A 24,164-nucleotide genomic window follows, 5' to 3' on the forward strand; every position below is an offset into this window, starting at 1 on the left:
TGGCCTTTCCACTCTGCTTCGAGACTGGTCTCCTTGGGGATGCTTGTAAGGGTGGTTATTTTGGAGTTGCTCTGCTGCTCTTCTTCTTTGTTCAGAACAATTCCCCCTGAAAGAAAACTAGCCTCAAATAAGAGAGATCTTGGTCTACAGTAATGGCTCTAAGCTGAGCAATGATTCTCAATCAGTGTCTGAGCAATGTGACAAAATCACAGGAATTTGGGTTTTCCATTGACAGTTATTCTAGTATTCTCATTGTACAGACCAAACTATTTGTGTTGTTTGGGCCAAGGCTCTTCATGGCTGCCTGTGCTCTGAGCTGTGTACTTGAGCTTGGAGGAGAAAATAACTTGGGGGAGGGGAATGGCCCTGCAGTGCCTTCAGCCTGTAGGGCACTCTCTGCAGTTCCCAGTGAATGTACAGACAGACATCCCACAGAAGGATTCCATTTGATGGACTGTTGAGCAGGATTTGGGATGAACTCTTAGGGGTTTAGCTCAGCAGAGGTGAGACAGTAGCTTGACACATCTATGCAGGGAAAAAAGGACTCTGCTTTCAGAGCTGTCATTTTGGGTCTGTTCGCTAGCGTAACTTTCACAGGTAAAGGTAATACATGGGGGAAGAAAATCTTTCAGTGTTCTGTGTAAGGAGGCAAGGAAGCCAGCTCAAACTGCTGGTATTTAAGGACAGGCTTTCCAATGAGGCAGCCAGGCAAGAGGGGCTGCAGTTCCTTCCCTTACAGATGTCTGTGGGTGCCTGACCACCGCACACCTGGGCAGTATGAAAATCTTATCACGAGTTTCCATTTTCCTGTGGTCTGAGTGACTAAATAGGAAGGGTCTGCTGTTGCTTTAGCTGTGGCACCAGGCTGAGGAAGGCTCACGTCCCAGGTTTCCAGCTCAGTGACTGCTGCTAATTCCAAGTGAATGAGTGAAGCGGTGGAAGCGTTGTGCCAGCTCCTTCCTGCAGCCAGCTGAAGGGCTTACATGTGTGAGAGGATCTGTGTGGAGCTGCTGATCCGTTGCCTGCTGCTGCCCTGCATGAAGCTGCTGGTTTCCCTCTGGAAGTGAGCCCTGGCTGGGACCAAGCACATCCAACTCACTGTTCCATCGTCCTCTGCTGACGCGCTCCCACCTTCCCAGCTCTCATGTGAGCCTGGGAGAGTGAGGGTTTGGTATATTCCTTCTTCCCCAAGCCCCAATACAACCTGGTGCAGCTGTCAATCTTTAGAGCAACAGCAGCAGTGCTGGTGCTATTAAAAACCTCATGGCATCTATAAAGTGCCACTGATACAAAGAGCAATGGAACAGATGCAGAGAAAAGCTTCACCACTTCTTAAAGACAAGATGCCGGGGAGCCCGCCGCTGCTGGGTCCTGCACATGAAGTGGTGTGGCTGGCAAGGAGAGCAGGGGAAGGGGGCTGGTGTGTGTTGGCAGGGCTGTCCTCACCAGTGCTCCCAAGGATGCAAACAGTGCAGGCGGCCCTGCTGTGCCTCCCGAGCCACTGGCACTGCTGTCCCTGTTCTTTCCCCCACACCTCTGCTGTCAGCATCGCAGCTGGAGGTCCTCCCCGGGTACCTGCAGGCTGATCCCAGAGATCTCTAATGGGCCCATTATACCAGATGTGTTCACTGCTTTTGGAAGAAAATAGAACTGATTAACACCTGAGCTAGTGCACGAGGCTCCCGAAGTGGTGCTAAAGGAATATTAACAAGTGCACGCTGCTTCAGAGAGCAGCTTTCAGCACACTGTCAAGTGCATTTTGGTGGGGCTGTGGGCTAGCTGTGGCCATCAGTCCTCCTCACCAGGCTGCCACTTCAAATCTGGGCCAGGCCAAGTCAATGAGACATCTGCCTGTGAGAAATGAGCTGCTGGAATCAGCCATCATCTATGGGATAATGCCCGCAGCCCAGGAGTGCTCTGGAAAGGGAGTTTTGCTAAAACTCTGAAGGATTCCCTTTGCGCTGTGCAAGATTTTGTGCCTCACCACATTTATCACAGCTGATGAGCCAATAATCACAGCTTTACCATGCTTGCAGCTTGGACTCTGGCCTCCCCGGTGACACAGAGCATGACAAGTGATGTTTCTGGGTGGTGCAATAGCTCCATGCATTGCTCCTGCATCCCACAGCAGCTGCTGTGGAGCTGGAGCATCACATGTCCCTGGTGGAGCCAGCTAAGCTATCTGATGCGCTCCCTGAGGATGTTTGCTGGTGGTGTGTCAACAGAGATATGTTGAGTGGAATTCAGCTGAAAGAGACAACGTTTGGACGTGCTCCCTGCAGATGGCTGAAGTGCAGGTTTGGAAAGGCTGCCCGGGTGTGTGAAAGGAGCAGAAACTGTCAGACCTGCCATCAGCATGCTGGTGTGGCTGGGGTCTCTCTGGCCATCTACTCGATGATCCCTATGGGTCTCTTCCAACTCAGGGTGTTCTGTGATTCTATGGTTCTTCCCCATAGAGCAGCACTGGCACAACTCTTCATCTGGAGCTGTGTGCAGCCAGTAGTACAGATCTCCTCCCTTTTGGATGGAAGGGAGAGCAGCAACTGCGAGGCTGAATACTGTAACCTTCCCATCCCAGCAAGTCTTTCTCCTCCTACCCCACCTGCAGAAGGGCTGGTGTCCCTGTGCTCCCCCTGCAGCAGCCACGGGTGTGTGCCCTGGCAGTGAGCAGTGTGGCCATGCTGCAGCAGCAGTGCATCTCCTCTTCCAGGCTGTTGTGTGTCAACTGTAAACTGACTCTGAGCTGTGTTCACTTGGTCCAGCTGATTCTGACTGAGGGCAGGTTGGGGTGTGACATGGCTTCCAAGGGCAGGAAGGAAACTTCTTACTTATCCCTCTGAAAATTGTCTAGCTGCTCCTGTGGCTGGGAAGAAGACCCTGCCCATCCCTGTCTAGTATTTGTCAAATGATTTTGCATCATTCGACTGCAGTGCTGAGTGAGAGAGATGGAAAGGCTCTGTGTTTGGACGTGCTGTGAGGTGGCTGGGGGTGGATGGCAGTAACCATTTCTGTTTTGCTTCCAGTGCTCACTCGGGGTCGGAGAGAGGCACGAAACAAAGCTGCAGGTGGTGAAAGCAGCCAGACATCCTCAGATTCTGACAAGTAAGTAGGTATGCTGCTCCTCCAACATCGTTTCTGTGCCCCAGTTCTGCCTTGTCCCTGCATAAATATCTTTGTCCGTGTGTAAATGCTGGCTGTTGGCCTTGTAGTGTTATCTCCCTAAGAAACTGACTTAACTCAGTGCTTCTTGTCACAGTGCTGTACATGTTTATACCAAAACAAAAGAATTTTGCTGTTCTCAGATGGTTTATTTTAACACTAATTTCCTTTCAGACAATGCACGGTGGGTCAGGGTGCGTGGTCTCTGACTGTTGTGGGCGACCTGTAGTTAAAATGCTGCTAACTCAGCCAGTTTCTGATGGGGGATTGGAGCTCAGTAACCCTGGGAAAAGAGGAGGCCGGGATGGGGAGGCTGTCAACATGGCACCTGTAGTGATATTCTTAATTAAATTAGACTTTCAGAATAGCAGTGGCTTTGTTTAATCTCTTCCCATGCAGCCCCTCCTCCTGCCACCCACACAAAGCATCATAAGAGAGGATCTGACAGTAAAATCCCTGCTATGGAAGCAATTTTGCTGTTACAAACAGTGGATGGCAACATCACTAATGGAATTAGGCTAATTATAGAGAGGACAGCTTCTGTTTAGACACATTATCTGGGTAATCAGCACTGACTGGAAAGAAAATACGGGAAAAGTACTGCAGAGTTTTGCTCGATGGGGGCTCTCCATATGCATTTTGGAGCCTGGAGTGAGTTTTACTGGGAGAGAGCTGCTTATCAAACAGAACACGATGCTGCTGGGGCTGCTCCTCGGGGGCTCCTGGTCTGTTCCTGAGCAGCACTGCAGGTGGATGCTCTCCTGAAGAACCAGTGCCCTCTTCTGCATGGCATGGTCCCTTCTGAGAGCTTGTCTGGCAGTGGTTGTAGCTGTGTAAACCCAGGCCTGACCTCCGTCTCCTTTCACCGAGGCTGATTTTCTTCCTAGGCACACCCGGTTGTCCTGAGCCTCTTCTGCACAAATGAAGGGGTGTGAGGAGCACGATGCAAGAGAGCGGGCACCTGTGCCAGCCCACAGCAGGAGCATGTGCTATGGCATGTTGGAAAATGGAGACAGTGCAGAGAAAGACTTGATTTACTAGTCAGACAAGTTCATCCAGCCCTGGTAAAATGTCTCTCTGATTTAACACACTTGGTTTGCTTTTCAGGCAGAATTTAACTCCCTTTTGCAAAGCCCTCGCACTTCATTTCTGTGGATTTTGACAGGGTGCTTTATGTCTGGGGAGAAATCAGCAGCGTTGGAGATAGTTAGATGAGCAGATTTGATTACCGTCCCGCTGCTGCAGCAGCAGGATGCAGAGGAGCAGGCAGGGAAAACCAATAATCACTCAGTCTTTGTGATTGGTGCCGACCTGACCCCACTGAGCCAGCCCCGATCTGGTGACACATCTTCTCAGTGGCACGGTCCAGAGGAGGAAAGTCACTGCTGGTGGCTGGGAGCCCAGCGCAGGGCGAATCCTAATGCGGTGCTCTGTCCTTTCCTGCCTGGCAGGTGTGAGAAGTGCTACCTCTGTAAGTCACTGGTGCCACTGCTGCAGTATCAGAGGCATGTGGACAGCTGCCTCCAGGCTGCTAGGCAAGCTCAGGGAACCAGGAGGCTGCGAAGCACCAAGGTGAGGGGCGACCCTGCACACCGTCTCCTTTGCTTTGCACTGGGTTTGGGGCTGGGTTGCCAGCAGGAGCCGTGTCCCCGGTCCCGGGGGTGAGCTAACCCAGTGGAGCTGCCAGCAAGCTCTCCAGCAGGCCAGCAGCCAGCCAGCCCTGCTGCCAGCAGCCACGGTCCTGCAGCCTTCCTCGGCTGAACTGATACACTGTGGAGGGCAGTGTCGGAGTGACAGTGTCCAACTCCATCCGTGAGCCCCTTCCCATGGGGAAGGCTCTGGAGCCAGAGTGGGAAGAGCTGCTGGTACCTGGAGCATCTCAGAAGAGCTTCAGGGAGTGCTGGGGGTGGAGCAGGAGCCCTGCAGGCAGCAACTGGCATGTGGTCCCTCGCCAGGTGTTGGTCCCCACTGTGCCTGCTCCTGCCTGTGGCGGCCTGGGGGGAGCGTGGGGAGGGTCCTTGCAGCCTTCCCACTGGTTCCTGCCAGCAAAGCACTCACACAGCAGCTTCGCCTGCACTCAGAAATGTGATTCTCAGCGTGAAGATGCAACATGATGTCTTAGTTTCATATAATCCCTTAAATCCATCACAGGCCTCAGCCCTTTGGGGATTCAGATGCAAATGATGAGATTTCTCGTTGATGATTTTGGCTGGGATACAGCCAAGTGCTGTGTGGCTCAAAGCACTGTTAGGGCACAGCTGCCCCTGCATGTGACAAGCTCTGGGGGCTGTTTGACTCTGTCCCTGTGCCCCATGGCTGCCTGGTGCGTGGGGCTCCTGTCTGTGGGCACTGGGGATGGTGCCAGTTCCAGAGGCCCTTGGAGATGGCTTGGCAAGGCTCTGGGTTCCCTGTGACTGCCTCGTGCTGAGGTGGGAGCTCACTGGGGAGCGGGTCACACTACAGGAGAACTTCCTGGTGGCAGCACTGGGCTTACATGTTCCCTCCACAGCCCATTCTGGGGTGCTCAGCACCTCCAGCCTGGCAGCCAGGGTGGCAGTGCCCTCCAGAGCAGTTCTGGGGCACGGAGCAGCCAGGAGAAGGAACTTTGCTGGGCCAGCAAGGCTGAGTGAAGCCAGGCAGAGTGCCCTTACCCTGACAGTCGTGGCTGTGTTCGCAGGGGCTGAGAGAGGGCAGAGGATGTTCAGTCCTTGTCTGGCTATGGCTCTGCTCAATTACAGGGCTCTACATGGTCAGCCAACACCTGCTTTGTAGGGCTGCCCTGTGGTCTGTGCTTTGTGGGCACCCAGAGTGGATGGGCCCCTCATAGCAGCACTGTGACAGTGTTCTCCTCTCCTTTGACAGGTTGTGGCAAGGCACAAGAGGGGACTCCTCAGCATGTTGGAGCTGTCAGAGAGCAAGTCTGCAGGTGGGAAGCTGCTTTCTGTGCCTGCCAGCTGGCTCAGGGCTGCAGAACAGCCCTTCTCCTGTCTCTCTCTCTCCCTTTGGAGGGAGTGTGGCCCCAAGGTCTGGGCTGCTCCTGGAGCTGTGCCTTTGGGGGCTGAGCATCTGCTCCACATCCCTTTCTGTGCTGCAGGACACGAGGCAGTGCCCAGAGCAGAATGCTCACAGGGCTCCCCATAATGCCTGGCGCTGGGGGGTGGGTGGGAGGAGGGTCACAGTGCTGCCCCACGGCTGATGCGCTCTCTCATTGCAGGTGCTGACCCGGGGACCCACATCCCTGCAGTAGACGAGCAGCAGAGCCCCACCGCGCTCCCACACAGCACCGAGGACGAGGAGAAGGCCGAGCACAGCGCGAGCTCCCTCCTGCCCCCCGCTTTAGGCAGCCCCCCCCCTCCCCGTGCCCCCCGCCGCAGGAAGCGCAAGTTCTGAGCGCTGCCCTCGCTCCCCCTTTTCTACGTTTTGTACGATCGGCGCAGGAGCGCCGGGGAGGAGGGGCCGCGCGTTTTAAGGTGCCGCTGCTGCTGCGCTCTCTGGTCGAGAAATGGAAATATATTTATGTATGTTTTTATGAAACTGCGGAGAGAGACGGAGGAGCGGTGCCGTTATTCTCTGGGGATGGAGCTGGGGGTGGGGGGGATCGGGCAGCTCCCGCCCGCAGCTCGCACCGCGTGTCCCCGCGGGCAGTGGGCCCTATTGTCCCGGGGCGGTGGGGTGGGGAGCGGACCGCCCAATGGTTGGGGGGAGCCGCGAGTTCTGCATCTGTTGCCACGGTAACGGCCGGCGGCGTTAGCAACCGCCCTCCTCCCATCCGTCTCCATCGGTACCACCGGACCCCCCCCGGCCATGTCCGGCCCCGTGCGTCGCGGTGCCCCTCGGCCCGGCCACCGACGGCGCGGTCCCCCCACCCGCAGCTCCAACGCCTTCCAGTGGAGGGGGGTGGGCCCCGAGGAGCGGGGCCGGCTGCCCACGGTGCCCACCCTGAACCGGTGAGGGGCTGCGGGGTGGGCGGCGGGGAGCAAGCGGGGTCCCTCCTTCTATCCCTCCCCTCCCCCCCCCCTCCCCCCACCTTGGTTTGAACGTCCCCTCCCCGGGGACAGACCACCCTCCGGCCTCTTGCAGGTGCATGTGCACGGTGATGTGGGGGCTGCACTCCTCGGCGCTCGGCCCTGACGACGGCTCCTTCGCCATCGTGGGGCGCAGCTGTGCCCTCTACCCGCGGCTGTCGGGTCGGGACGGCGGCCGCGGGACCCCGCGATGCCTCAGTGCCGTGGCTCCGTGCGGCTGGGATGCAGAGGGGAGGTGGGGAGGCACAGCCTGGGAACCCCCACCCCTGATCCGGGGGCTCAGCCGGGGCTCAGTGCCGCCATCGTTCCCTCCGTGCAGGGCCCCGAGGAGCCTCCAGCTGGGAGCGCAGGACAGGGGCCCCTCCTGCACTCCGGTAAGCCCCGTCCCTGCCCCGCGTGTGGGGAGAGGTGTCCCCAGCACTAACGAGCCGTCCCCAGGTGCAGCGGGCGTTGCAGGCGCTCACCCTGACTCTGGAGAAGCTGCAGGAGGTGAAGGGCCGCGTGCTGGAGGCACTGGAGCAGGGGCTGAGCCAGCAGAGCCGCGCGCCTTCCACCATGAGGATGCTGCCCACCTTCGTCTGCTCCACTCCCGACGGCACCGGTGAGACGGCTCTGCCGGACGCGGTGCCGGGGATGGGTGCGGTGGGAATGCGATCCTCGGACCGCTCACGGGGACGGGAGCTGGCCCTGTGTGGCTGAGAGCCCCTTCCCTCGGCCCCTGCCGTGGTCTCCGCTGGGAACTGCTGCCCCAAACCACGGGCAGATGTCACCGGGATGGGGCGGGGAGCAGCTGTGAGGCTGAGAGCTGCGGCCTGCCTGATCCTGCCTGTCTGTGCTCCTCCTTCGCAGAGGAGGGCGACGTGCTGGTGGTGGAGCTGTGCCAGAGCCACATCCGCACCCTCAGGGTCACCCTCACCGGCGACGAAAATCAGAGCCCGCAGCTGCTGAACCGCCTCTTTGGGATGCCGGGGGACGTCCCGCGGGGCTCCGGGGAAGCGGTACGGGCGGTGGGCACTGTGCTGTGGGCTCCCCGGGCCGGAGCAGCGGCTGCCTACCCGTGCCGTGCCTTCACAGCTCTTTGACTTCATCGCGCAATGCGTGAAGATTTTCCTGGAGGAAATCGGCAGCGCCCAGCACCGCCTGCCCCTGTGCTTCGTCTTCCCGTTCAGCTGCAGGCAGACGGGGCTGAACAAGGTGAGCTCAGCCCCGCGCTGCAGCCGCCTCTGCTCCCCGCTGTGCCGGGGTCAGCACCTCGACCGTGTGCTCTTTGCAGGCAGAACTCATCTCCTGGTCCAAGGGTTTCCAATGCAGTGATGTGGAGGGGAGGGACGTGGTGCAGCTGCTGCAGGCGGCCATCAACAAGCAGGAGGTGGGCGCTGGGTGGGGGTCCTGGCTGGGGGGGCTGTCCAGAGCATGGGAGCTGATGGTGCCACTCTCCTGGGCAGCTCTACCACGTGGATGTGGTGGCACTGCTGAACAACACGGTGGGCACCATGATGACGTGCAGCAGACCGGAGAAACCTTGTGAGATCGCCTTGGTTGTGGGTGAGCAATGGGGCCGGGGGCTGTGATGGGGCTGGGGGCCGCAGTGGTGCTCGGCCCTCCTCGATCCCACAGGTTCTGGCACCAACTGCTGCTTCATGGCCGAGTCACACCTCCTGGAGATGGCAGACGTGACCAGTGGGAGGATGTGTGTCAACAGTGAGTGGGGCTGCCTGGGGGACAACGGTGTGCTGGACAATGTGCTGACCCCGTATGACCGCCGTGTGGACCAAGAGTCCTCCAACCCTGGGAAGAGGAGGTGTGACACTAAGAAAGGGTCCTGGGGCTCCCCGTGGGCACGCTGTACCCTGCCACTGTGCTGCTCCCAAAGGGCTGTGCCTGGGAAAGGGGCTGACCCCTGTGCTGCACACAGGTTTGAGAAGCTGGTGGGCAGCCTGTACCTGGGGGAGATTGTTCGGCACGCCATGCTCATGCTGGCCTCCGAGCAAGCGCTCTTCGTCAGGAGAAACACCTCCATCCTGGAGACCAAGGACGTGCTGACCACCCAGCAGGTTCTGGAGATCATGGAGTGAGTGCCTGGAGCTGCGGGTGGGTGCTCCCTGCCCAAGCAATCAGCTCCATGAGTCTGCACGCTTCTCTCCCTGGCAGCAACGAGGATGGCATGGCCAAGGCTCAGGGCATGCTGGAGGCTCTGGGCCTGCATCCCAGCGAGCGGGACTGCTGCCGGGTGCAGCAGCTGTGCCGGGCCGTGGTGAGCCGTGCTGCCGCGCTCAGTGCCGCGGGGCTGGCGGCCGTGCTCAGCCACATGTGCCACAGCCGGGAACTGGAGCGCCTGGATGTCAGCGTGGGGGTGGATGGCGAGCTGTTCCACACCAGCACCAGGTGAGGGGACATGGGGCTCCCGGCCGTGGGATGCCTCATGCTGGGCCGTCACCGTCCTCTTTCTGCCCGTAGGTTTGGTGAGATCCTGCGCAGCGTGGTGGGGCTGCTGGCCCCCGAGTGCACGGCCACTCTCGTGCCCTCGGCCGATGGCAGCGGGCTGGGGGCGGCTGTGGTGACGGCGGTGGCCCTGCGCCTGGCGGCACAGCGGCACAAAGTAGAGCGGCTGCTAGCCCCGCTGCGGCTCAGCCATGCCGACCTGGAGCGCGTGCAGACACTGATGAAGCAGGAGATGGATCGTGGCTTGGACCGGGAGAGCAACGCCAAGTCCTCCCTCCGTATGCTGCCCACCTATGTGTGCCACACGCCCGACGGCACTGGTGAGGGATGGGGTACAGCAGGGAAAGGCCCTGCTGGGGGAGCCCTGGTCGTGCTCGTATCCCCTATATCCTCCCAACAGAGAGAGGAGAATTCCTGGCGCTGGACCTGGGAGGGACCAATTTCCGTGTGCTGGTGGTGCGCGTGGGGCAGGACAACATCCACATGACCAGCAACATCTACGTCATCCCCACGGCCATCATGCAGGGCACCGGCGAGGCGGTGGGGCAGCATGCAGGGATAGGGCGAGGGCTGGGAGCTGCCTCCGTCCCACCAGACATGGGGTGGGAGAGAGACCTCACCCCGCGTCCCCCCACTCTGACTGCAGCCTTTCCCTGCAGCTCTTTGACCACATTGTCAAGTGCATTGAGGACTTCCAGAAGAAGCAGGAGCTGATGGGTCAGGTCCTGCCACTTGGCTTCACCTTCTCCTTCCCCTGCCAGCAGCTGGGCCTGGACAAGGTGCGGGAGGAGGCTCCAGCCCTGGGGCACAGAGAGGGTGCTGGGGTGGGATGCTGCCCACTGTGGCTGCCCTGCTTGTCTCCCCATAGGCTGTGCTGCTGAATTGGACCAAAGGCTTCAGTGCCTCTGGCTGTGAAGGGCAGGATGTGGTCCAGATGCTGCGGGATGCGGTGCAGCGCAATCAGGTGGGAAAGGGCTGGGGATCCATCCCCTTGAACCCAGTGGTGCCACCTTGCATGCTGCTGGTGACACATGGCAGAGCTGTCTGGCTGCTGCTGAGCCACGTGTCCCCATCTCCTGTTTGCAGAATGTAGCACTGAAGGTGGTGGCTGTGGTGAATGACACCGTGGGGACCATGATGGCCTGTGGCTACCATGACCCAAAATGTGAAATTGGCCTCATTGTGGGTGAGGAACACCTCTGCCTCCCTGGGGGTCCCCCACTACTCACCCCATATCGTGTGGCTGTGGGCGCCAGGCTGGGACTGGTGGGAGACACTGGTGCTGGGCTGCAGGGACGGGAACCAACACCTGCTACATGGAGGAGAAGGCGAAGGTGGGCACCGTGGAGGGGGACGAGGGCCGCATGTGCATCAACATGGAGTGGGGCGCCTTTGGGGACAACGGCTGCCTGGACAGCTTCTTCACCAGCTTTGACCAGATGGTGGATGAGAAAAGCATCAACGTGGGCAGGCAGAGGTGTGTGATAGCTGTGGGGTGGGCAGGGTGGCTGTGGGGTGCTGGGAGGCACCGAGGCAGTGAGGCTGTGCCTGGGGCAGGTTTGAGAAGCTCATCAGTGGCATGTACTTGGGCGAGATCGTGCGGAACATCCTGCTGGCACTGGTGGAGGAGCAGGTCCTGTTCCGTGGCAAGCTGTCCCACAAGCTGCAGAGCAGGGACATCTTCCAGACCAAGTTCCTTTCAACCATTGAGACGTAAGTGCCGTGAACCCACATGTTCCCATAGCCCAGGTCTCCAGGCAGCACCCCAAGAGGGGATACGTTACTTGGGGACAGTGACAGCGCTGCTCACAGCAGCCCTGGGTGGGGGCAGCCCCGGGCTGTCCCTACTGCAGGTGCAGGGCATCCTGCGCAGCCTGGAGCTGGACGCCAGCTTCGAGGACAGCGTGCTGGTGCGGGAGGTGTGCCAGACCGTGTCCCAGCGCGCCGCACACCTCTGTGCCGCGGGGATGGCCGCCGTGGTGGAGAAGATGCGGGAGAGCCGCGGCCTGGAGCAACTGACCATCACCGTGGGGGTGGATGGCACCTTGTACAAGATGCACCCACAGTGAGCATGCCCACCACGTACCCGTTCCTTATGGGGGGTGTGGGGCAGCCCCGGTGGCACTCAGCACCCCTCGTTCCCCACAGCTTCTCCCAGAGCCTCCAGCAGATGCTGCGGGAACTCGCGCCCCGCTGCAACGTCACCTTCCTGCAGTCGGAGGACGGCTCGGGGAAAGGGGCTGCGCTGGTGGCGGCGGTGGCATGTCGTGCGGCTGAGCCCTCCTCCCTGCAATAAAACACTTTGCTCTGCACCTGTGAGTGTGGGGGATGGGTGTTATGGGACTGGGGCACAGCACAGAGCCCCGCGTAGCAATATATATCGAATTTATTTACATTCACGTCCGCCAGACCCCCCCACCCCGCGGCACCGCTATGTACATAAGGCCAAGTGTAAATACTTGAATGCACTTAATACAGAATTAAAAAAACGGTCTTTACACAACACGGCACGGGGCCCGGGGCCGCCCGGCCCCAAGCGCAGACAGCACAATGGCACCGCACGCACCACGCACACACGGCACCCTGCCCGCCCCCCCAGCGCCATGGGAGCGCAGGCTGGGGGCTGTGGGGCAGCAGTGGGGCCCAGGGGCCGGCCAGGGCCCCCACCCTGCCCCACAGAGCCCAGGAGCTCAGCACTCGGCCTCGGACACGGCGAAGAGGGCACCGTCCTGCTTGCCCACCTCGGCCACGGCGGCGGCCAGCTGCGACAGGTTGCCGTTGGGGAAGTGCCGGGCCTCCCACAGGTTGAGGATCATGGCCGTGGGGCTGGGCTTGGAGGCGTAGAAGCTGACATGGCTGTGGGGCAGAGGGATGGCATTGGGGGGTGGGGATGAGGACAGTCCCACCATCAGGGTGAGGGCAGACTTCCCCTCCGCATCTCTGAGCCCATCCCACCTGTCAAGGTTGAGTTTCTGGGCCAGCGTCCTCCAATCAGCCCCGCGGGCACACGGTGTGTCCAGGCTGCTGATGATCTTCTGGCGGATGAGGAAGGGGATCTTGAAGGCACTGGGACCCACCAGGGCTGGAGAGCCCACCTCGCTGTCGGGGACCAGCCAGTCCGAAAACCTTGTGTCCTATAAGGGAAGCGCCGTGGGGTGAGCACAGCCTGGGGGTGCCGGGGGGTCCCCTCGCCTTGGCCTCACCTTGGCGATGTTGCAGTTGATGGTGAAGCTCTGCCCGTCGCCCTCCACCTGCCAGATCCAGATCTTGCAGGCCAGCTCGCAGGTGCTGGGGCTGAGGCGCTCCAGGGTGAAGGTGCAGTGCAGGTAGGGCTGCAGCCCGCTCCAGATGTGGTAGAAGGGGATCTCCTGCAGCGGGGCATGGCCGGCGGTCACGGCTCTGGGTGCTGCAGCGGACCCCCTCGCTGTGCTCTCCTTACCTGGTAGCTGGCGAGCAGCTTGCTCTTCCAGAGGGAGCTGGGCATGTCATGGATGGAGAGCCGCAGGTTGTGGTAGCTGTCCTTGAAGTGCAGCACGCGGGGGGCCCCGATCAGCTGCCCCCCCATCTGCTTCTCCAGCTGCATCACCTCCTGCGTGCACACGCAGCGTGGGGCAGGGCCCAGGGGGGATTGAAGGGGCAGACCTCTCCCCCGCCGCACCCCAATACCTTCAGCGCATCCTGCGTGTCGCTGAGGCAGTAGACGCGGATGTTGTACTCGAGCGAGGGGCAGGCGGCGGGCGCGAAGAGGACCAGCTTGAGGCGCTTGGAGGCCGCCATGCTGAGCGACTCGCCCACCAGCGCGAAGCGGCCCAGCTGCTCCGTGAAGATGTAGCACGCCTGTGCCTCCAGCTGGCAGTAGTACAGCTCGGTGCGCGGCTCGGCGCCCAGCTGCAGCACGTCCTGCAGCACCGACACATGCCATGTGAGCACAGGGACCCACCCACCACAGAGACCCCCGCCCCGGTGCGTGCTCACCTCCCACGTCCCCTCGCACGACTGCTTCTTCAGCCGCAGGCTCCAGTGCTCAGCGCCCGCCTCCACGCAGTGCCCCATGGCCAGGATGGCGGGGCGGGTGAGCAGCACGCCGGGGGGGCCGCAGCTGACGATGGGGCTCAGCAGCGTCTGGCAGCCAGCAAGGGGCAGCCTGGGGGGGAGAACATAAGGTCAAGATGGGTTTGGTGAGGCGGGCAGCCCTACGGCCCCATCGGCTGTGGCTTAGCAGTGCCTAGGGGGAGGGCACAGGACTGGGTTTGGGCTCAGTGGGCAGCTCCGTAACCCCATCCGTCGGCAGCCCCAAGCACCTACCTCACCTCCTCGTGCTTGTGCAGCGTGAGGTACACCTCGTAGATCTTCCCTCGGGGGATGGCGTCGGGAGGGATCAGCAAGCTGACACCTGTGGGAAGGGGATGCTGAGCCCATCCCCGGCGCCCCACGGTCCCCCAGCGCCCGCCGTACCTGTGTTGGGGATCATGAGCCGCCCCCCCAGGAAGTTGAAGGTGCCGTAGGCCATGTTGGCGGTGCCGCGGGGCAGCGAGCGGAAATAGCTCTGGGTGGAGAGCCGGGCCACGAAGTCGGCCCCCTCGGCAGCGGGTGAGCTGTGGTGCAGAGTGTGCCGCCCGGCACCCAGCGGGCTCAGCAGGTGCCCATTGGGGAGCTGGAGCTTGGCGGGGCCGTCCTGGCGTGGGCACAGCGAGCCCTGGTAGGTCATGGTGGCGGTGCTGAGGTCGGGCTGGATGGTGAGCAGATTGTCTGCGGCACAGAGTGGGGCTGGTGTCATTGTGTGGGGCACGGGCACTCCTGGGGGTCCTCCTGGGTGGGACCCTATAGGGCACAGAGCCCTGCAGCCAGGAGCTTTTGGGATGCAAAGCACTGGCCCTATAACACAGCACCCAGAGGGCTCTCGGCCACTTCCCAGGGACCCTCTGTGGCACAGAGCGCCTTCCCGCAGCTCTGGGGACACAAAGCACTGACCCTGTAACTGGAGTACCCACGGGGCACTCGTTTGCCTCCCAGGGACCAGATGGAGTGCAGAGCTCCTACCCAGGGCCCAAAGAACCCCTTGGGACTGGGGGGACGTGGTGTCTCAGCAGCAGCGTGGGCACACAGCCCTCACTCACCGGCCTTGCTGGGCTTGATGCTGACGGGCTGGAAGCCAGTGGTGAGGATGGAGGAGTCTGCCACATCTGCGTCCAGCCCGCCCTTCTTGCGGCAGTACACCAGCACACCCACCAGCAGCAGCAGCACCAGGCACACGGCCACGGCGATCAGCCCCACGTACAGCGCCAGGTCCTCAGCACCCGGGGTGGCTGCATGGGGCAGAGCATCAGCACCCCACAGGCACGCTGAGGGCCCCCCTGTGCCATTCCCGTAGCACTCACTGGGGCTGCACAGCTCGGAGGTGCAGTTGTGGGTCTCCAGCTCGGGGCCGTGGCACTCCTGGCCCCCATTGCGGGGTGCGGGCTCTGAGCACTCGCGGCTCCGCCAGTGTGTGCACTCAGCCCCACACACTGACCACTTGCTCCACTCTGACCAGTCTCCATCCACTGTGGGCATAGCAGGCATCAGCCCCTGCCACCATCCCCCGTGCCCGTTCCCCTATGCCAGGGCTGAGATGGACGTGGGTGCAGGGGTACCTGGGCAGAGGGTGGTGCAGGCGCTTTTCTGCACGTTTTGCCCCTCGCAGAAAGCCCCCCCATTGAGGGGCGTGGGGTTGGTGCAAGTCCGGCTCCGCTTCTGCCAACCCCGTCCGCAGCTGGTGCTACAGCCCGACCACTGCGTCCACGTCGACCAGCCGCCATTCACTGCGGGGAGAGGGACCCGTCGGCCGGGGGACACAGGGGGCTGTGACAGCAGGGAGGGCGCAGCGGGGCCGTACCATAGACAGTGATGGCGGCGGAGGCGCTACGGCGCCGTGCCACGATGTTTTTGGCCACACAGGTGTAGTTGGCGGTGTCGGCCAGGCGGGCTTGGCGCAGCACCAGGCTGTGCTCCGGCGTCACCAAGACGTTGGCGTCCAGCGCCGGGTCCACCAGCTCCTCGTTGCGCAGCCACTCCACCTGCGGGGCACGGGGACGTCACCGGGCACAAAGGGACCGGCGAGGGCCCCCGAAGTGTCACCCCCGGCTCACCTCGGCGGGAGGGATGCCCTCAGGGGGGCGGCACGGCAGCACAACACCCTGTTCAATGGACACCTCCCTGGATGTCGGCTCCTGCTCGAAGTTCTTGCGCAGATCTGGGGAGGTCAGGGGTGAGCGGGGAGGGGGTCTGGCACTCCGTGCCTTGTCCTGCACGTGGACCCGACTGGGGCTGTCCCCACACTCACAGGCGATGCGCACGAAGGCCTTCTGGCTCTTGGTGGTGCCAGAGGAGCTCCACGCTACGCACTGGCACCAGTACTCCTCCAGACCGAAGAGCTTCTCCACTTGCTGGCGGGTGATCTCGATGCGCACCTCCATCACGGGCAGCCCTAGGACGGGACGGGGCACATCACCCAAGTCCCCACCCATCTGCAACCCTGGAAGCGATGCAGGACGCTCCCCACGCCCACGGGTGCTGCTGCTCGGTGGAAGCGGTGCCTCCAGAGCTCACCGGTGCTGCGGTCAGTGCTGCGCTGCGTGACGTGGTCACCCTGGTGCACCCACTCCCCGTTGCACTTGAAGTAGATCTGCGTGGCCGGGGTGGCACGGCAGGCCAGGCTCACTGCCTTGTTCTTCACGATGTAGACGTCGTCGGGCTCCAGCAGGAAGTGGGGCAGCAGGTCAGGGGATGCACCCGACGCTGGGCTGGCCACTGTCACGCTCTGCTGGGCGCCTGCGGGGACATGGGGGCTCGGCCACCTCTGGGGACATCGGTGGCCCCACGTCCTGCAGCCATCCCCCCCCGCCATGCCACCAGCCCCCGTCTGTTGGTGGAAGGAGCAGCATGGTGGCTGTGCCCACTGAACCCACACCGATCCCTCATGTCTGCACTTAGCGCTAATGAAAAGCAAATGGAGTGTGACCAATAAGGGACATTGCTCACTCTCTGCAGGGCACAGCACAGTGCCCGCTGCTCCCCTCCCCCTGTATGTCACCAGGGCTGCATCCTGCCCAGTGCATCCTGCTGGGAGGGAGCCATGGGGGTGTGCATCCCATTCCTGTGCCATGGGGTACAGTGGCTCCTGGGAGTAGGCACATATGCGACACATGGGGACTGGCAGTGTCCCCAGGGTGAGGTTGGGCATCCCTCAGCATTACCTGGGGCTGTGGGAGCCACACACGAGGGCAGGGACACCACGAGGACAGTGACACTGGGGACAGGGCACGCGGCACGGCCTGGTGGTGCCCGTGTCTCCAGCCGCCCTCATGCACCCACTGCAGAGAGAGTTAATAAAACAGGGCCCTAAATAAGCATTTGATTAACAAACGATAAAATAGCGATTGTGTCACCGAATGAAGCTGTAATTGCTGCTGCTAATTGGCTGGTTAGGATTTAATAAGCAATTAAATAGGATGGAATGCGCAGTAATTAAGTGCCTTCGTTTGGCACCCACCTGCTGCCCCCCACGCTCCCACTGTGCCCCCTCTCACTGCACGGGGCACGGGGGCTCCCCCCACCCCCACAGTGGGGACACAGGCATCCCTCAGGCCCTGGCTGAGCCACTTGGGGGGGGGGAGGGTCAGCACACACTGCTCCCCCCGGACAGATGGGGTCTCTCCACGGCAGGGAGCGGGGCCGAGCGACCCCAGCCGCCATGCCCACCGGGACGGGCAAGGTGCAGCAGCTCATTTACACGGGGAAGATGAACGGCCACCATAACGCGCTGGTTATTACCCCATCAGCACTTTTACAATGTCACTAGCAATTAATTTAATTAAAACCCCTGTCCGGGATAGACAGGCATTTCATATTTCACTGCTTTAATGACCCCCCCAGCCACAGCCTGGGGCCGGCCCAGGGGTCACCGTGCGGACATGGGCTGCAGTCCCCCCCCCGGCTGCGTGGCCACGTGTGCCAGCGGTGGCACAGGGCCCTGCAGCCCCCACGGCGCATCCCACAGGCACCCCTCACACCTCCACCCACACACCCCTGGGGCTGTGTTTGGCACTGGGTCGCCCTCCTGCCCAATACGGATGAAATCACCTCTTTGCCTCTGCACAGCAACCAAGCAGCAGGGCTGTGGCTGGCATGCTGCTGAATGAGTGAGTGGAGCTCTGGAGACCGGCCTTGCATTGCCTGTGCAATGAGGCCGGTGAGCTCCGGGCTGGGTGCTGTCCATCCCAGCTGCGTGGAGGGGTGGGGAGGCAGCACCCCAGGAGCTCCTCTGGCCATCCCTGCAATGGGGTGCCTGGTGGGCAGGTGAGAGCACGGGCAGCAGACAGGAGGGATGTGCACCGAGTGCAATGCGGCACACAGAGCTCCTGGGGGGGAAGGCCATCCTGCTGCTGGCACCAGCAGGGCAGTGCCACAGCACAGCGATGGCACCGAGGGGTTTCAGCAGCGCTGGAGCCATGAGGCAGGGCAGCCACGGTGTGGGTGCTGCATGCAGCACGAGCATTCCAAGCCTCGCAAGCACCATGAGCAGCAGTGGCTCTCCCTGCACCCTGGGCACCCTGAGCATAGCCACCCCAAATATCATCAAGGCACCCTGCATCCTTCCCCGTGTCCCATGCACTGTGAGCATCCCCTGTGCCATGGGCACCCTGAGCACCACACACCCCTCGCAGACCCTGGGCAGCCCCCACAACGAGCACACTGAGCACCACGGACACCCCACGTGTGCGTGGGGCTCCCACACTGCGCACTCGGCCTCGCGCTCACCTGCTGCTGCGTTGCCATGGAAACAGGAGAGATGCTCATGTCACCTTGGCAAGCAGAGCCGCCTAACTTCGGGGAGGATGGGGGACGGGGATGGGGGGGGCTGTGGGTCCCGCTCCCCGCCAGCACCCCCACTGCGGTGCAGGGAGTGCTGCCCTGAGCAGTCGCCGTCTCAGCAGCAGAGAGGGTAATTGGGACGGCGGCTTGATAAATCACCGCCAGTAAACCTAGTGCATTAGGCAGGGCTTTATTATCAATTATCCCCCAGCCACGTGGGCTAACGAGCGCACCGGCAGCCAAATGAAGGGGCAGCATGCTGGGGCCTGGACATGGGACCTGCAGGGCCGGGAGCTCCCCATGCCAGTGTGGAGACGTGGGCACCCCTTCACCCCAGCACCCAGGCTGCTGCCCTGCAAACAGCTGCTGCAAAGAGACACGGGAAGGTCAGCGTGCTCTTGGCGAGGATGGGCTGCACACAGGCGGCTGCAGCAGTGCCATCAGCCCCATGCCACCCCATCCCAACGCACAGCTCCGTGCCACCCCTGTCTCCAGTATGCATCCCCCCGTTCTCACAGCGGGATGGGGACCAGGCCAGCAGCCCCTGCCCCCTCCAGCTGTGCCCCCCCGGGGATCTCTCTGCATCACCGTGGGCTCTGCAGCCAGCAAATTAAATCCCCAGCTGGAGCCCCATAAATCGTGCCCCGCGCCAGGCCTGGCACTCCATTAAAATGAAAGATTTCCTCACACTTTGCAGGCGCCCGGCCTGCACCCTGGCAGCAGGTAATTAAAGTGATAATTGCCACTGATTGCACCCGCCTAAACGAGGGGAAGGAGGGCAGCCGGGGGGCAGAGGACGCTGTGCCAAAGGGTGCCAGCACGGCCTGGCAATGGGGTCCCCTCTGGGCTGAAGTGGCAGTGCCAATGCTGTCCGGGAACAGAGCCAGCGGGGTCAGACGCCAGCGCTGGGCAGGAGTGTGCCCTACAGGTGCCAGCCAGCCCCGCAGCCACGTCCTGCAGCACTGCAGGAGGGGATCACAGTGTGCCCAGCTCCTGGCAAGCGCATGGCAGCGTCTGGGCGCTGATTAAGCGTGCGGTTGTTATGAATGAATTAGTCAGGCGGGTTTGCATGACAATGGAACTGCCTAATTACGGATTTTAGCTGATAACGCTCTCTCCATTACATGCAATTAGCATGTGCCAGTGTGGGCACAGCTCCGCAGGCTGCACCCTCGCACCACCCACGCGGCCCAAAGCGTGCCCACGCCACAGGAACAGCAGAGCATCTCACCCACTGCACCATGGCACCCACTGAGCTCTGCTCCTCGGTGCCTCCCTGGCCCCATTCCCCCAGCAGGACACGTGCCGTGCCACACCAGCCCCACAGGCAGCAATGGGAGCAGTGCATGAGGAGAGGGTACCAGCTTGATGCAGTGCCTGGGGACTGCCCTAACCCATGCTGGCACCAAGCTGCTGTGGGGATGGAACCCGACCTGGATGAGCCGAGTGGTTTTTCTGGCTCTCTTTTAATTGACAGTGAAGAGCAAAGCGTGCTCTGTTCCTGCCAGGAGGAGCGTCAAGGTCACCCTCAGCCCCGGGTCCTGGTTGCAGCGGGGGGGAGCTGGATGGCAGGACACACACAGTCCTGGTGCCACGTCCGCCTCATCCCACCCACGGGTCCATCCCTAGGTAGCAGTGACCTGCAGCCCCAGCATGCCACAGCCCTGGGGCAGGGAGGAAAGGGGCTGGGACCTGAGAACCCTCCTAGGATGGGGAAGGGATCTCCACATGCCCTATCTGCAGGGCAGCACACAGCCTGCAGGAGCAGCCACAGTGCCAACAGCCAGAGCAGCGCAAGCACTGCGGGTGGGACACGTGGTGTGCGGTCTCCGCGCTGACACCCCCCAGGCACCGACACCTGGGTGGCTCCAGGTGGGACAGCACCCACGGCCCAGCCCCAGGCATCACAGCCAGCGCCCCATCCCCTCCCACCAGCACCTGCCAGGCTCCGCCAGGTTTGATGTAGTGCCAGCCCCGCGTGGCACCCAGCCAGAACAAACAGCCCTGGGCAGGTTGCGTCTGCTGCGCTCGTGCTGACAGCTGGCACAGCAGCTTCCTGGCCACCCCACGAGCACCAATGCTGCCCTGCTGCCTGCCCCGGTACTGAGCCCTCTGTGGGATGCAGAGAGCTGGGGGGAGGGGGGAAGGATGTGCTCCGGAGGTCCCTGGAAGGGAGGTGATGCGAGGAAGGGAAAGGGTTCTCGGGCGGTGGTGGGAAGGATTCTGGCTCTGTCCGTGCGCATCCATCGCAGCAGTGGCTGGGCAGCACAGCCCTGACACCTCGGTGCTGGCCCTGCCCTGCTGCCCATGGATGTGACCCAGCCTGTGCAGCCACTCCTGCCCTTCCCTGCGGACACCAGGAGCAGAGCGAGGTGGAAAGACAGTGCTCCGTGGCTGCAGGCAGGGCCCCGCGTGGCACCTGGGTACCCAAGTCTCCCACCACCTCTGGGAAGGGGACAAACGGGAAGGGGTGCCGCGCCATGCTGGACTAGGCGAGTGCCCGGAGCTCCGAGGCGCGGCCCTCTGTGCCGAGCAGGGGACACGCCGGTGGCCGGGCTCCGCCACGCCGCGGCCGGCTGTGAGCTGCCTGCCAAGCGAGCGGTGCTGACGGGTGAGCTCCCGCAACGCGCTACCCCGCACCAGTGCTGGCATCGCCACCCCCCGGCTGCCTGGATCTTCCACTGCACACCCAGCACGGGGCTCAGCCGCCGTCCCAGCACCTCCATCTGCGGGACACTGCGGCCCCGCGGTGCCATGAGGACAGCCGTGCTCCATGCCCAGCTGGGTGCTGGTGCCGCGGCACCGTGTGTATGCGGTGCTCTGCACCCAAAGGGGCTGCAGCCACCCGCTGTGCCAGGTCTGCAGCGTCCCTCTGCGGATGGAGCCGTGCGAGGAGCGCTGGGTGCGGGATGCCCGGCTAGGAAGGGCGTGTGCGGGGAGCAGGGGGTTGTAGCCACCCCGCCCCCCCCCAGTAGCACGGGTTGCGTGCCCACTCAGCCCAACCGGGAGCCACCGCACCTGCTCTGTGCATCGATTCCAAGCGAGGGGACGTCTGTGGTGGTGGCAGAGGGGTGGTGGCCGGGACCCCAGGTTGCAGAGGGCCCCCCTACCCCGTGTGCCCCACCGCAGAGCGCACGTCCAGCTCGGGCGCAGCTCCCCTCCCCCAACTCGGTCCTTTGTCTGCAGCCGCCACTTTCAGGCTAACGTGACACCTGCCAGGAGCCGCCACCACCGGCACCTCCCTCCCGCCCCGCAGCCCCCAGCCCGCCGTCGGCGAGGGGGGGTGAGCCGGCACAGCAGCTCCCGTCCGTCCGTGCGTGCGGCTCACGGGGGACAGCAGGGCTGCGGCGACACTCGCACAGCCCGACGGACCCCGCGCCGCGGCCACCCAGATTCAACCCCCCCGGCGTGAGGACGAGCCCCGTCCCCGCGCGTCCCGCCCGGTGCTCGGACGGCGGCGGGGACCGCACGCACAGGGTGAAGACCCGCGCACGGGACGGCTCCGTTCGGGACACCCGACGACCCACGGATGAGAGGAGCCGCGGGACGAAGGGACACGCGCGAGCGCGGGGCGGTAGCGCCCGGCTCGGGGCACCGCGCGGCGGAAGACGCCCCGTTACTCCGCGCCGGGGGCGGCGGGCACCGCGTAACGGGGGCGGCCCCTCCGCCGGGCCCCCCCCCCCTCCCGGCGCCGCTCTCCCGGGTGACCTTGCAGCGCGGGGACTCACCGGCGGCGGCCAGCAGGGCAGCGGCGAGCAGGGCAACGAGCGCTCCCGGTGCTGCAGCGGCGGAGGCGGAGGCGGCGGAGGGGGCCCGGCGGCGGCGCGGCCGCGCACCCATGGCGCGCCCCGCGGAGCGCTGCGGGGGGCGGCGCGGGGCGAGCGAGCAGGCGGCCCTCAGCGGGCCATGGTGCCTCCGGCCCCGGCCCCGGCCCCGCCGCTGCTGCCGCCCGCCCGCGCCGCGCCGCCCCGCGCCGCTCCGCCCGGCGCCGCCAATGCGGGGCGGCCGAGCGCGGACCCGCCCGCGGGAGGGACGGCGCAACAGCTGGGCGCGCCCCCGCCGCCGTGCGAGCGCGGCCGCCCCCGCCCCGCGCCCGGCACGGCACGGCACGGCTCGGCACGGCACCCCGCTCCCGCCCCGCGCTGCCCACCCCGCGCACGCACGGTTGGGCCGTTCCCCTCCTCGAGCAGCGCGCCCCACGCGTGGCACCGCTCTGTACATCCTCCCCCGGCACGATACCCGAATCCCGTGTGCCTCCCGCGATGCCCACGGTGGGGCTAGACACCGCCCCGCACAGAGGGGTGGCACTGCCGCGGGTGCCATCCCGCACCCCACTGCTCAAGGTGGCACGTCCCCGTTGCTGCCTCTGATCCCAGGGCGCGGGGCAGAGCGAGGCAGCAGCTCCAAGCGCAGTGTGGAGGTAATTTCCCCAGCAGCTTCAGGAGCAATTAACAACTGCTCCGACGCCTTCGAGAGCTGGAGCAGGTGTGAAGGCAGCGCAGCACCTCCGCCCGTCCTGCGCAACGCCGGCACCGTGGGGCAGAGCTGAGCCACGGGCAGCACGGCCCTGGCTGGGTCAGAGCGGGGACACCCACTCAGATCTCCCACAGTTAACCCCCCCATCGTTGGGGTCCCCCATGCTGATACAGCTGTGTGCATGGAGCAGCACCCCGGGATGCTCCCAGCCCTCCGTCCTGCGCCTCGGAGCCCAGCACATCCCACACGTGGATGGGTTTGGTGGAGAGGACCCCGGGCCCCGTACCCATGCCCGAGCAGGAGCCTGGCACAGCGACAAGCCCACTTCTTCGGGCTGGCTCATTATTACTAATGGCATTCGCATGGAAACAGGATGTTTTTGCTCCTCGCGGCTCCATCTGCTCCTGCTGCAGTCACCGCACACACGTGAGCTCCGGGGGGCTGCCATGGGAACTGGGATCCCGCTGCAGCCCCAATGGGGTGAGATCCCATTGCAGCATGGGGACCCCAGCCCGGATCCTGGACCCCTCGGTGCGGCGTGGGGCAGGGACACAGGGCTGGCTCTGCCCCATTGGCACGGCAGTGGTGCAACTCGTGTGCCATGCTGGCACTGGGCTCTGCCACGCGTGTCCTCTGTCACCCTCGATGTCCCTCCCATGCCACGGCCCAGTGTGGCAGAGCTGTCACTGGGGAAGCGGCTGGGCGTGCTGACGAGTTAATAGACACTAATTAATACAGATTGGGGAGATCACTTTCAATTCTGCTCTCTCTCCCTCTTGCTGTGGAGAAGCCAAGGAGGCGGACAGGCTGGATCCAGCCCCGCTGCCCTGCCACTCCTTGGGGACAGTGCCGTGTCCCCATGGCTGTCCCCATGGCACCCCACGCAGTGCCCGGTGGCAGGACTGAGCCGTCTGTCCCACAGCCACCACACCCCGGGGAAATGCCAGAAGGCCCCTCTGGGTGCTGTAAATGGATTATTACTCTGAGTAATTAAGATGGAATTAAAAATTAATTCTTTTCTCCGTCGTGCCAGGGTCGTGGCTAAACTGAGTGCTGCAGCCTTCGTGCCAGGGCTGGTGCCCAGGAGCTGCTGCGCCAGGGCAGAGTGCCACGGGGTGTCCCCGAGGGACACGGTCACCTCGCCGGGGACATCACCGGCCCTCACCGCATGCCGCGTGGCCGAGGTGCAGCCGAGCGCAGCTCTGCCCG

General features: G+C 63.1%; 3 protein-coding genes across 11 annotated transcripts in view; 2 read left to right on the plus strand and 1 right to left on the minus strand.

The window, feature by feature from the left end:
- UIMC1 (ubiquitin interaction motif containing 1) overlaps nt 1–6,590 on the plus strand; it is a 32,460-nt gene extending 25,870 nt beyond the window's left edge. For 5 of the 9 annotated variants that reach the window (XM_065734629.1, XM_065734630.1, XM_065734631.1 and 2 more), the window contains 4 exons: nt 3,024–3,102; nt 4,611–4,731; nt 6,022–6,085; nt 6,374–6,590. In XM_065734629.1, the coding sequence (XP_065590701.1) occupies nt 3,024–3,102; nt 4,611–4,731; nt 6,022–6,085; nt 6,374–6,549 (440 nt within the window). In that variant the 3' untranslated portion in view covers nt 6,550–6,590. Of the gene's footprint in view, nt 1–3,023; nt 3,111–4,046; nt 4,224–4,610; nt 4,732–6,021; nt 6,086–6,373 lie in introns of those variants that run through there. The other 4 variants (XR_010622098.1, XR_010622097.1, XM_065734634.1 and 1 more) reach the window with 4 other exon arrangements.
- Nucleotides 6,591–7,220: 630 nt separating this feature from the next.
- HK3 (hexokinase 3) lies at nt 7,221–12,066 on the plus strand. The gene is made up of 19 exons (XM_065734624.1): nt 7,221–7,419; nt 7,504–7,558; nt 7,623–7,785; nt 8,034–8,182; nt 8,259–8,378; nt 8,458–8,553; nt 8,630–8,729; nt 8,802–8,985; nt 9,100–9,255; nt 9,336–9,569; nt 9,642–9,946; nt 10,027–10,166; nt 10,286–10,405; nt 10,495–10,590; nt 10,713–10,812; nt 10,920–11,103; nt 11,184–11,339; nt 11,458–11,691; nt 11,775–12,066. The coding sequence occupies exons 1-19, from the start codon at nt 7,244–7,246 to the stop codon at nt 11,920–11,922; spliced, it is 2,916 nt and encodes a 971-aa protein (XP_065590696.1). The 5' UTR covers nt 7,221–7,243; the 3' UTR covers nt 11,923–12,066.
- Nucleotides 11,995–22,319, minus strand: UNC5A (unc-5 netrin receptor A). The gene is made up of 16 exons (XM_065734625.1): nt 22,208–22,319; nt 16,215–16,436; nt 15,949–16,092; nt 15,755–15,858; nt 15,502–15,682; nt 15,260–15,427; nt 15,005–15,169; nt 14,744–14,932; nt 14,082–14,375; nt 13,932–14,019; nt 13,602–13,770; nt 13,293–13,526; nt 13,066–13,215; nt 12,830–12,994; nt 12,582–12,760; nt 11,995–12,482 (listed from the first exon to the last, which is right to left on the minus strand). The coding sequence occupies exons 1-16, from the start codon at nt 22,317–22,319 to the stop codon at nt 12,317–12,319; spliced, it is 2,730 nt and encodes a 909-aa protein (XP_065590697.1). The 3' UTR covers nt 11,995–12,316.
- Between the last annotated feature and the right edge of the window lie 1,845 nt (nt 22,320–24,164).

Source organism: Cyrtonyx montezumae, unplaced genomic scaffold, assembly GCF_038088225.1.
Source record: "Cyrtonyx montezumae isolate F1298 unplaced genomic scaffold, pur_monq_1.0 scaffold_18, whole genome shotgun sequence".
Classification (NCBI taxonomy): Eukaryota; Metazoa; Chordata; class Aves; order Galliformes; family Odontophoridae; genus Cyrtonyx; species Cyrtonyx montezumae.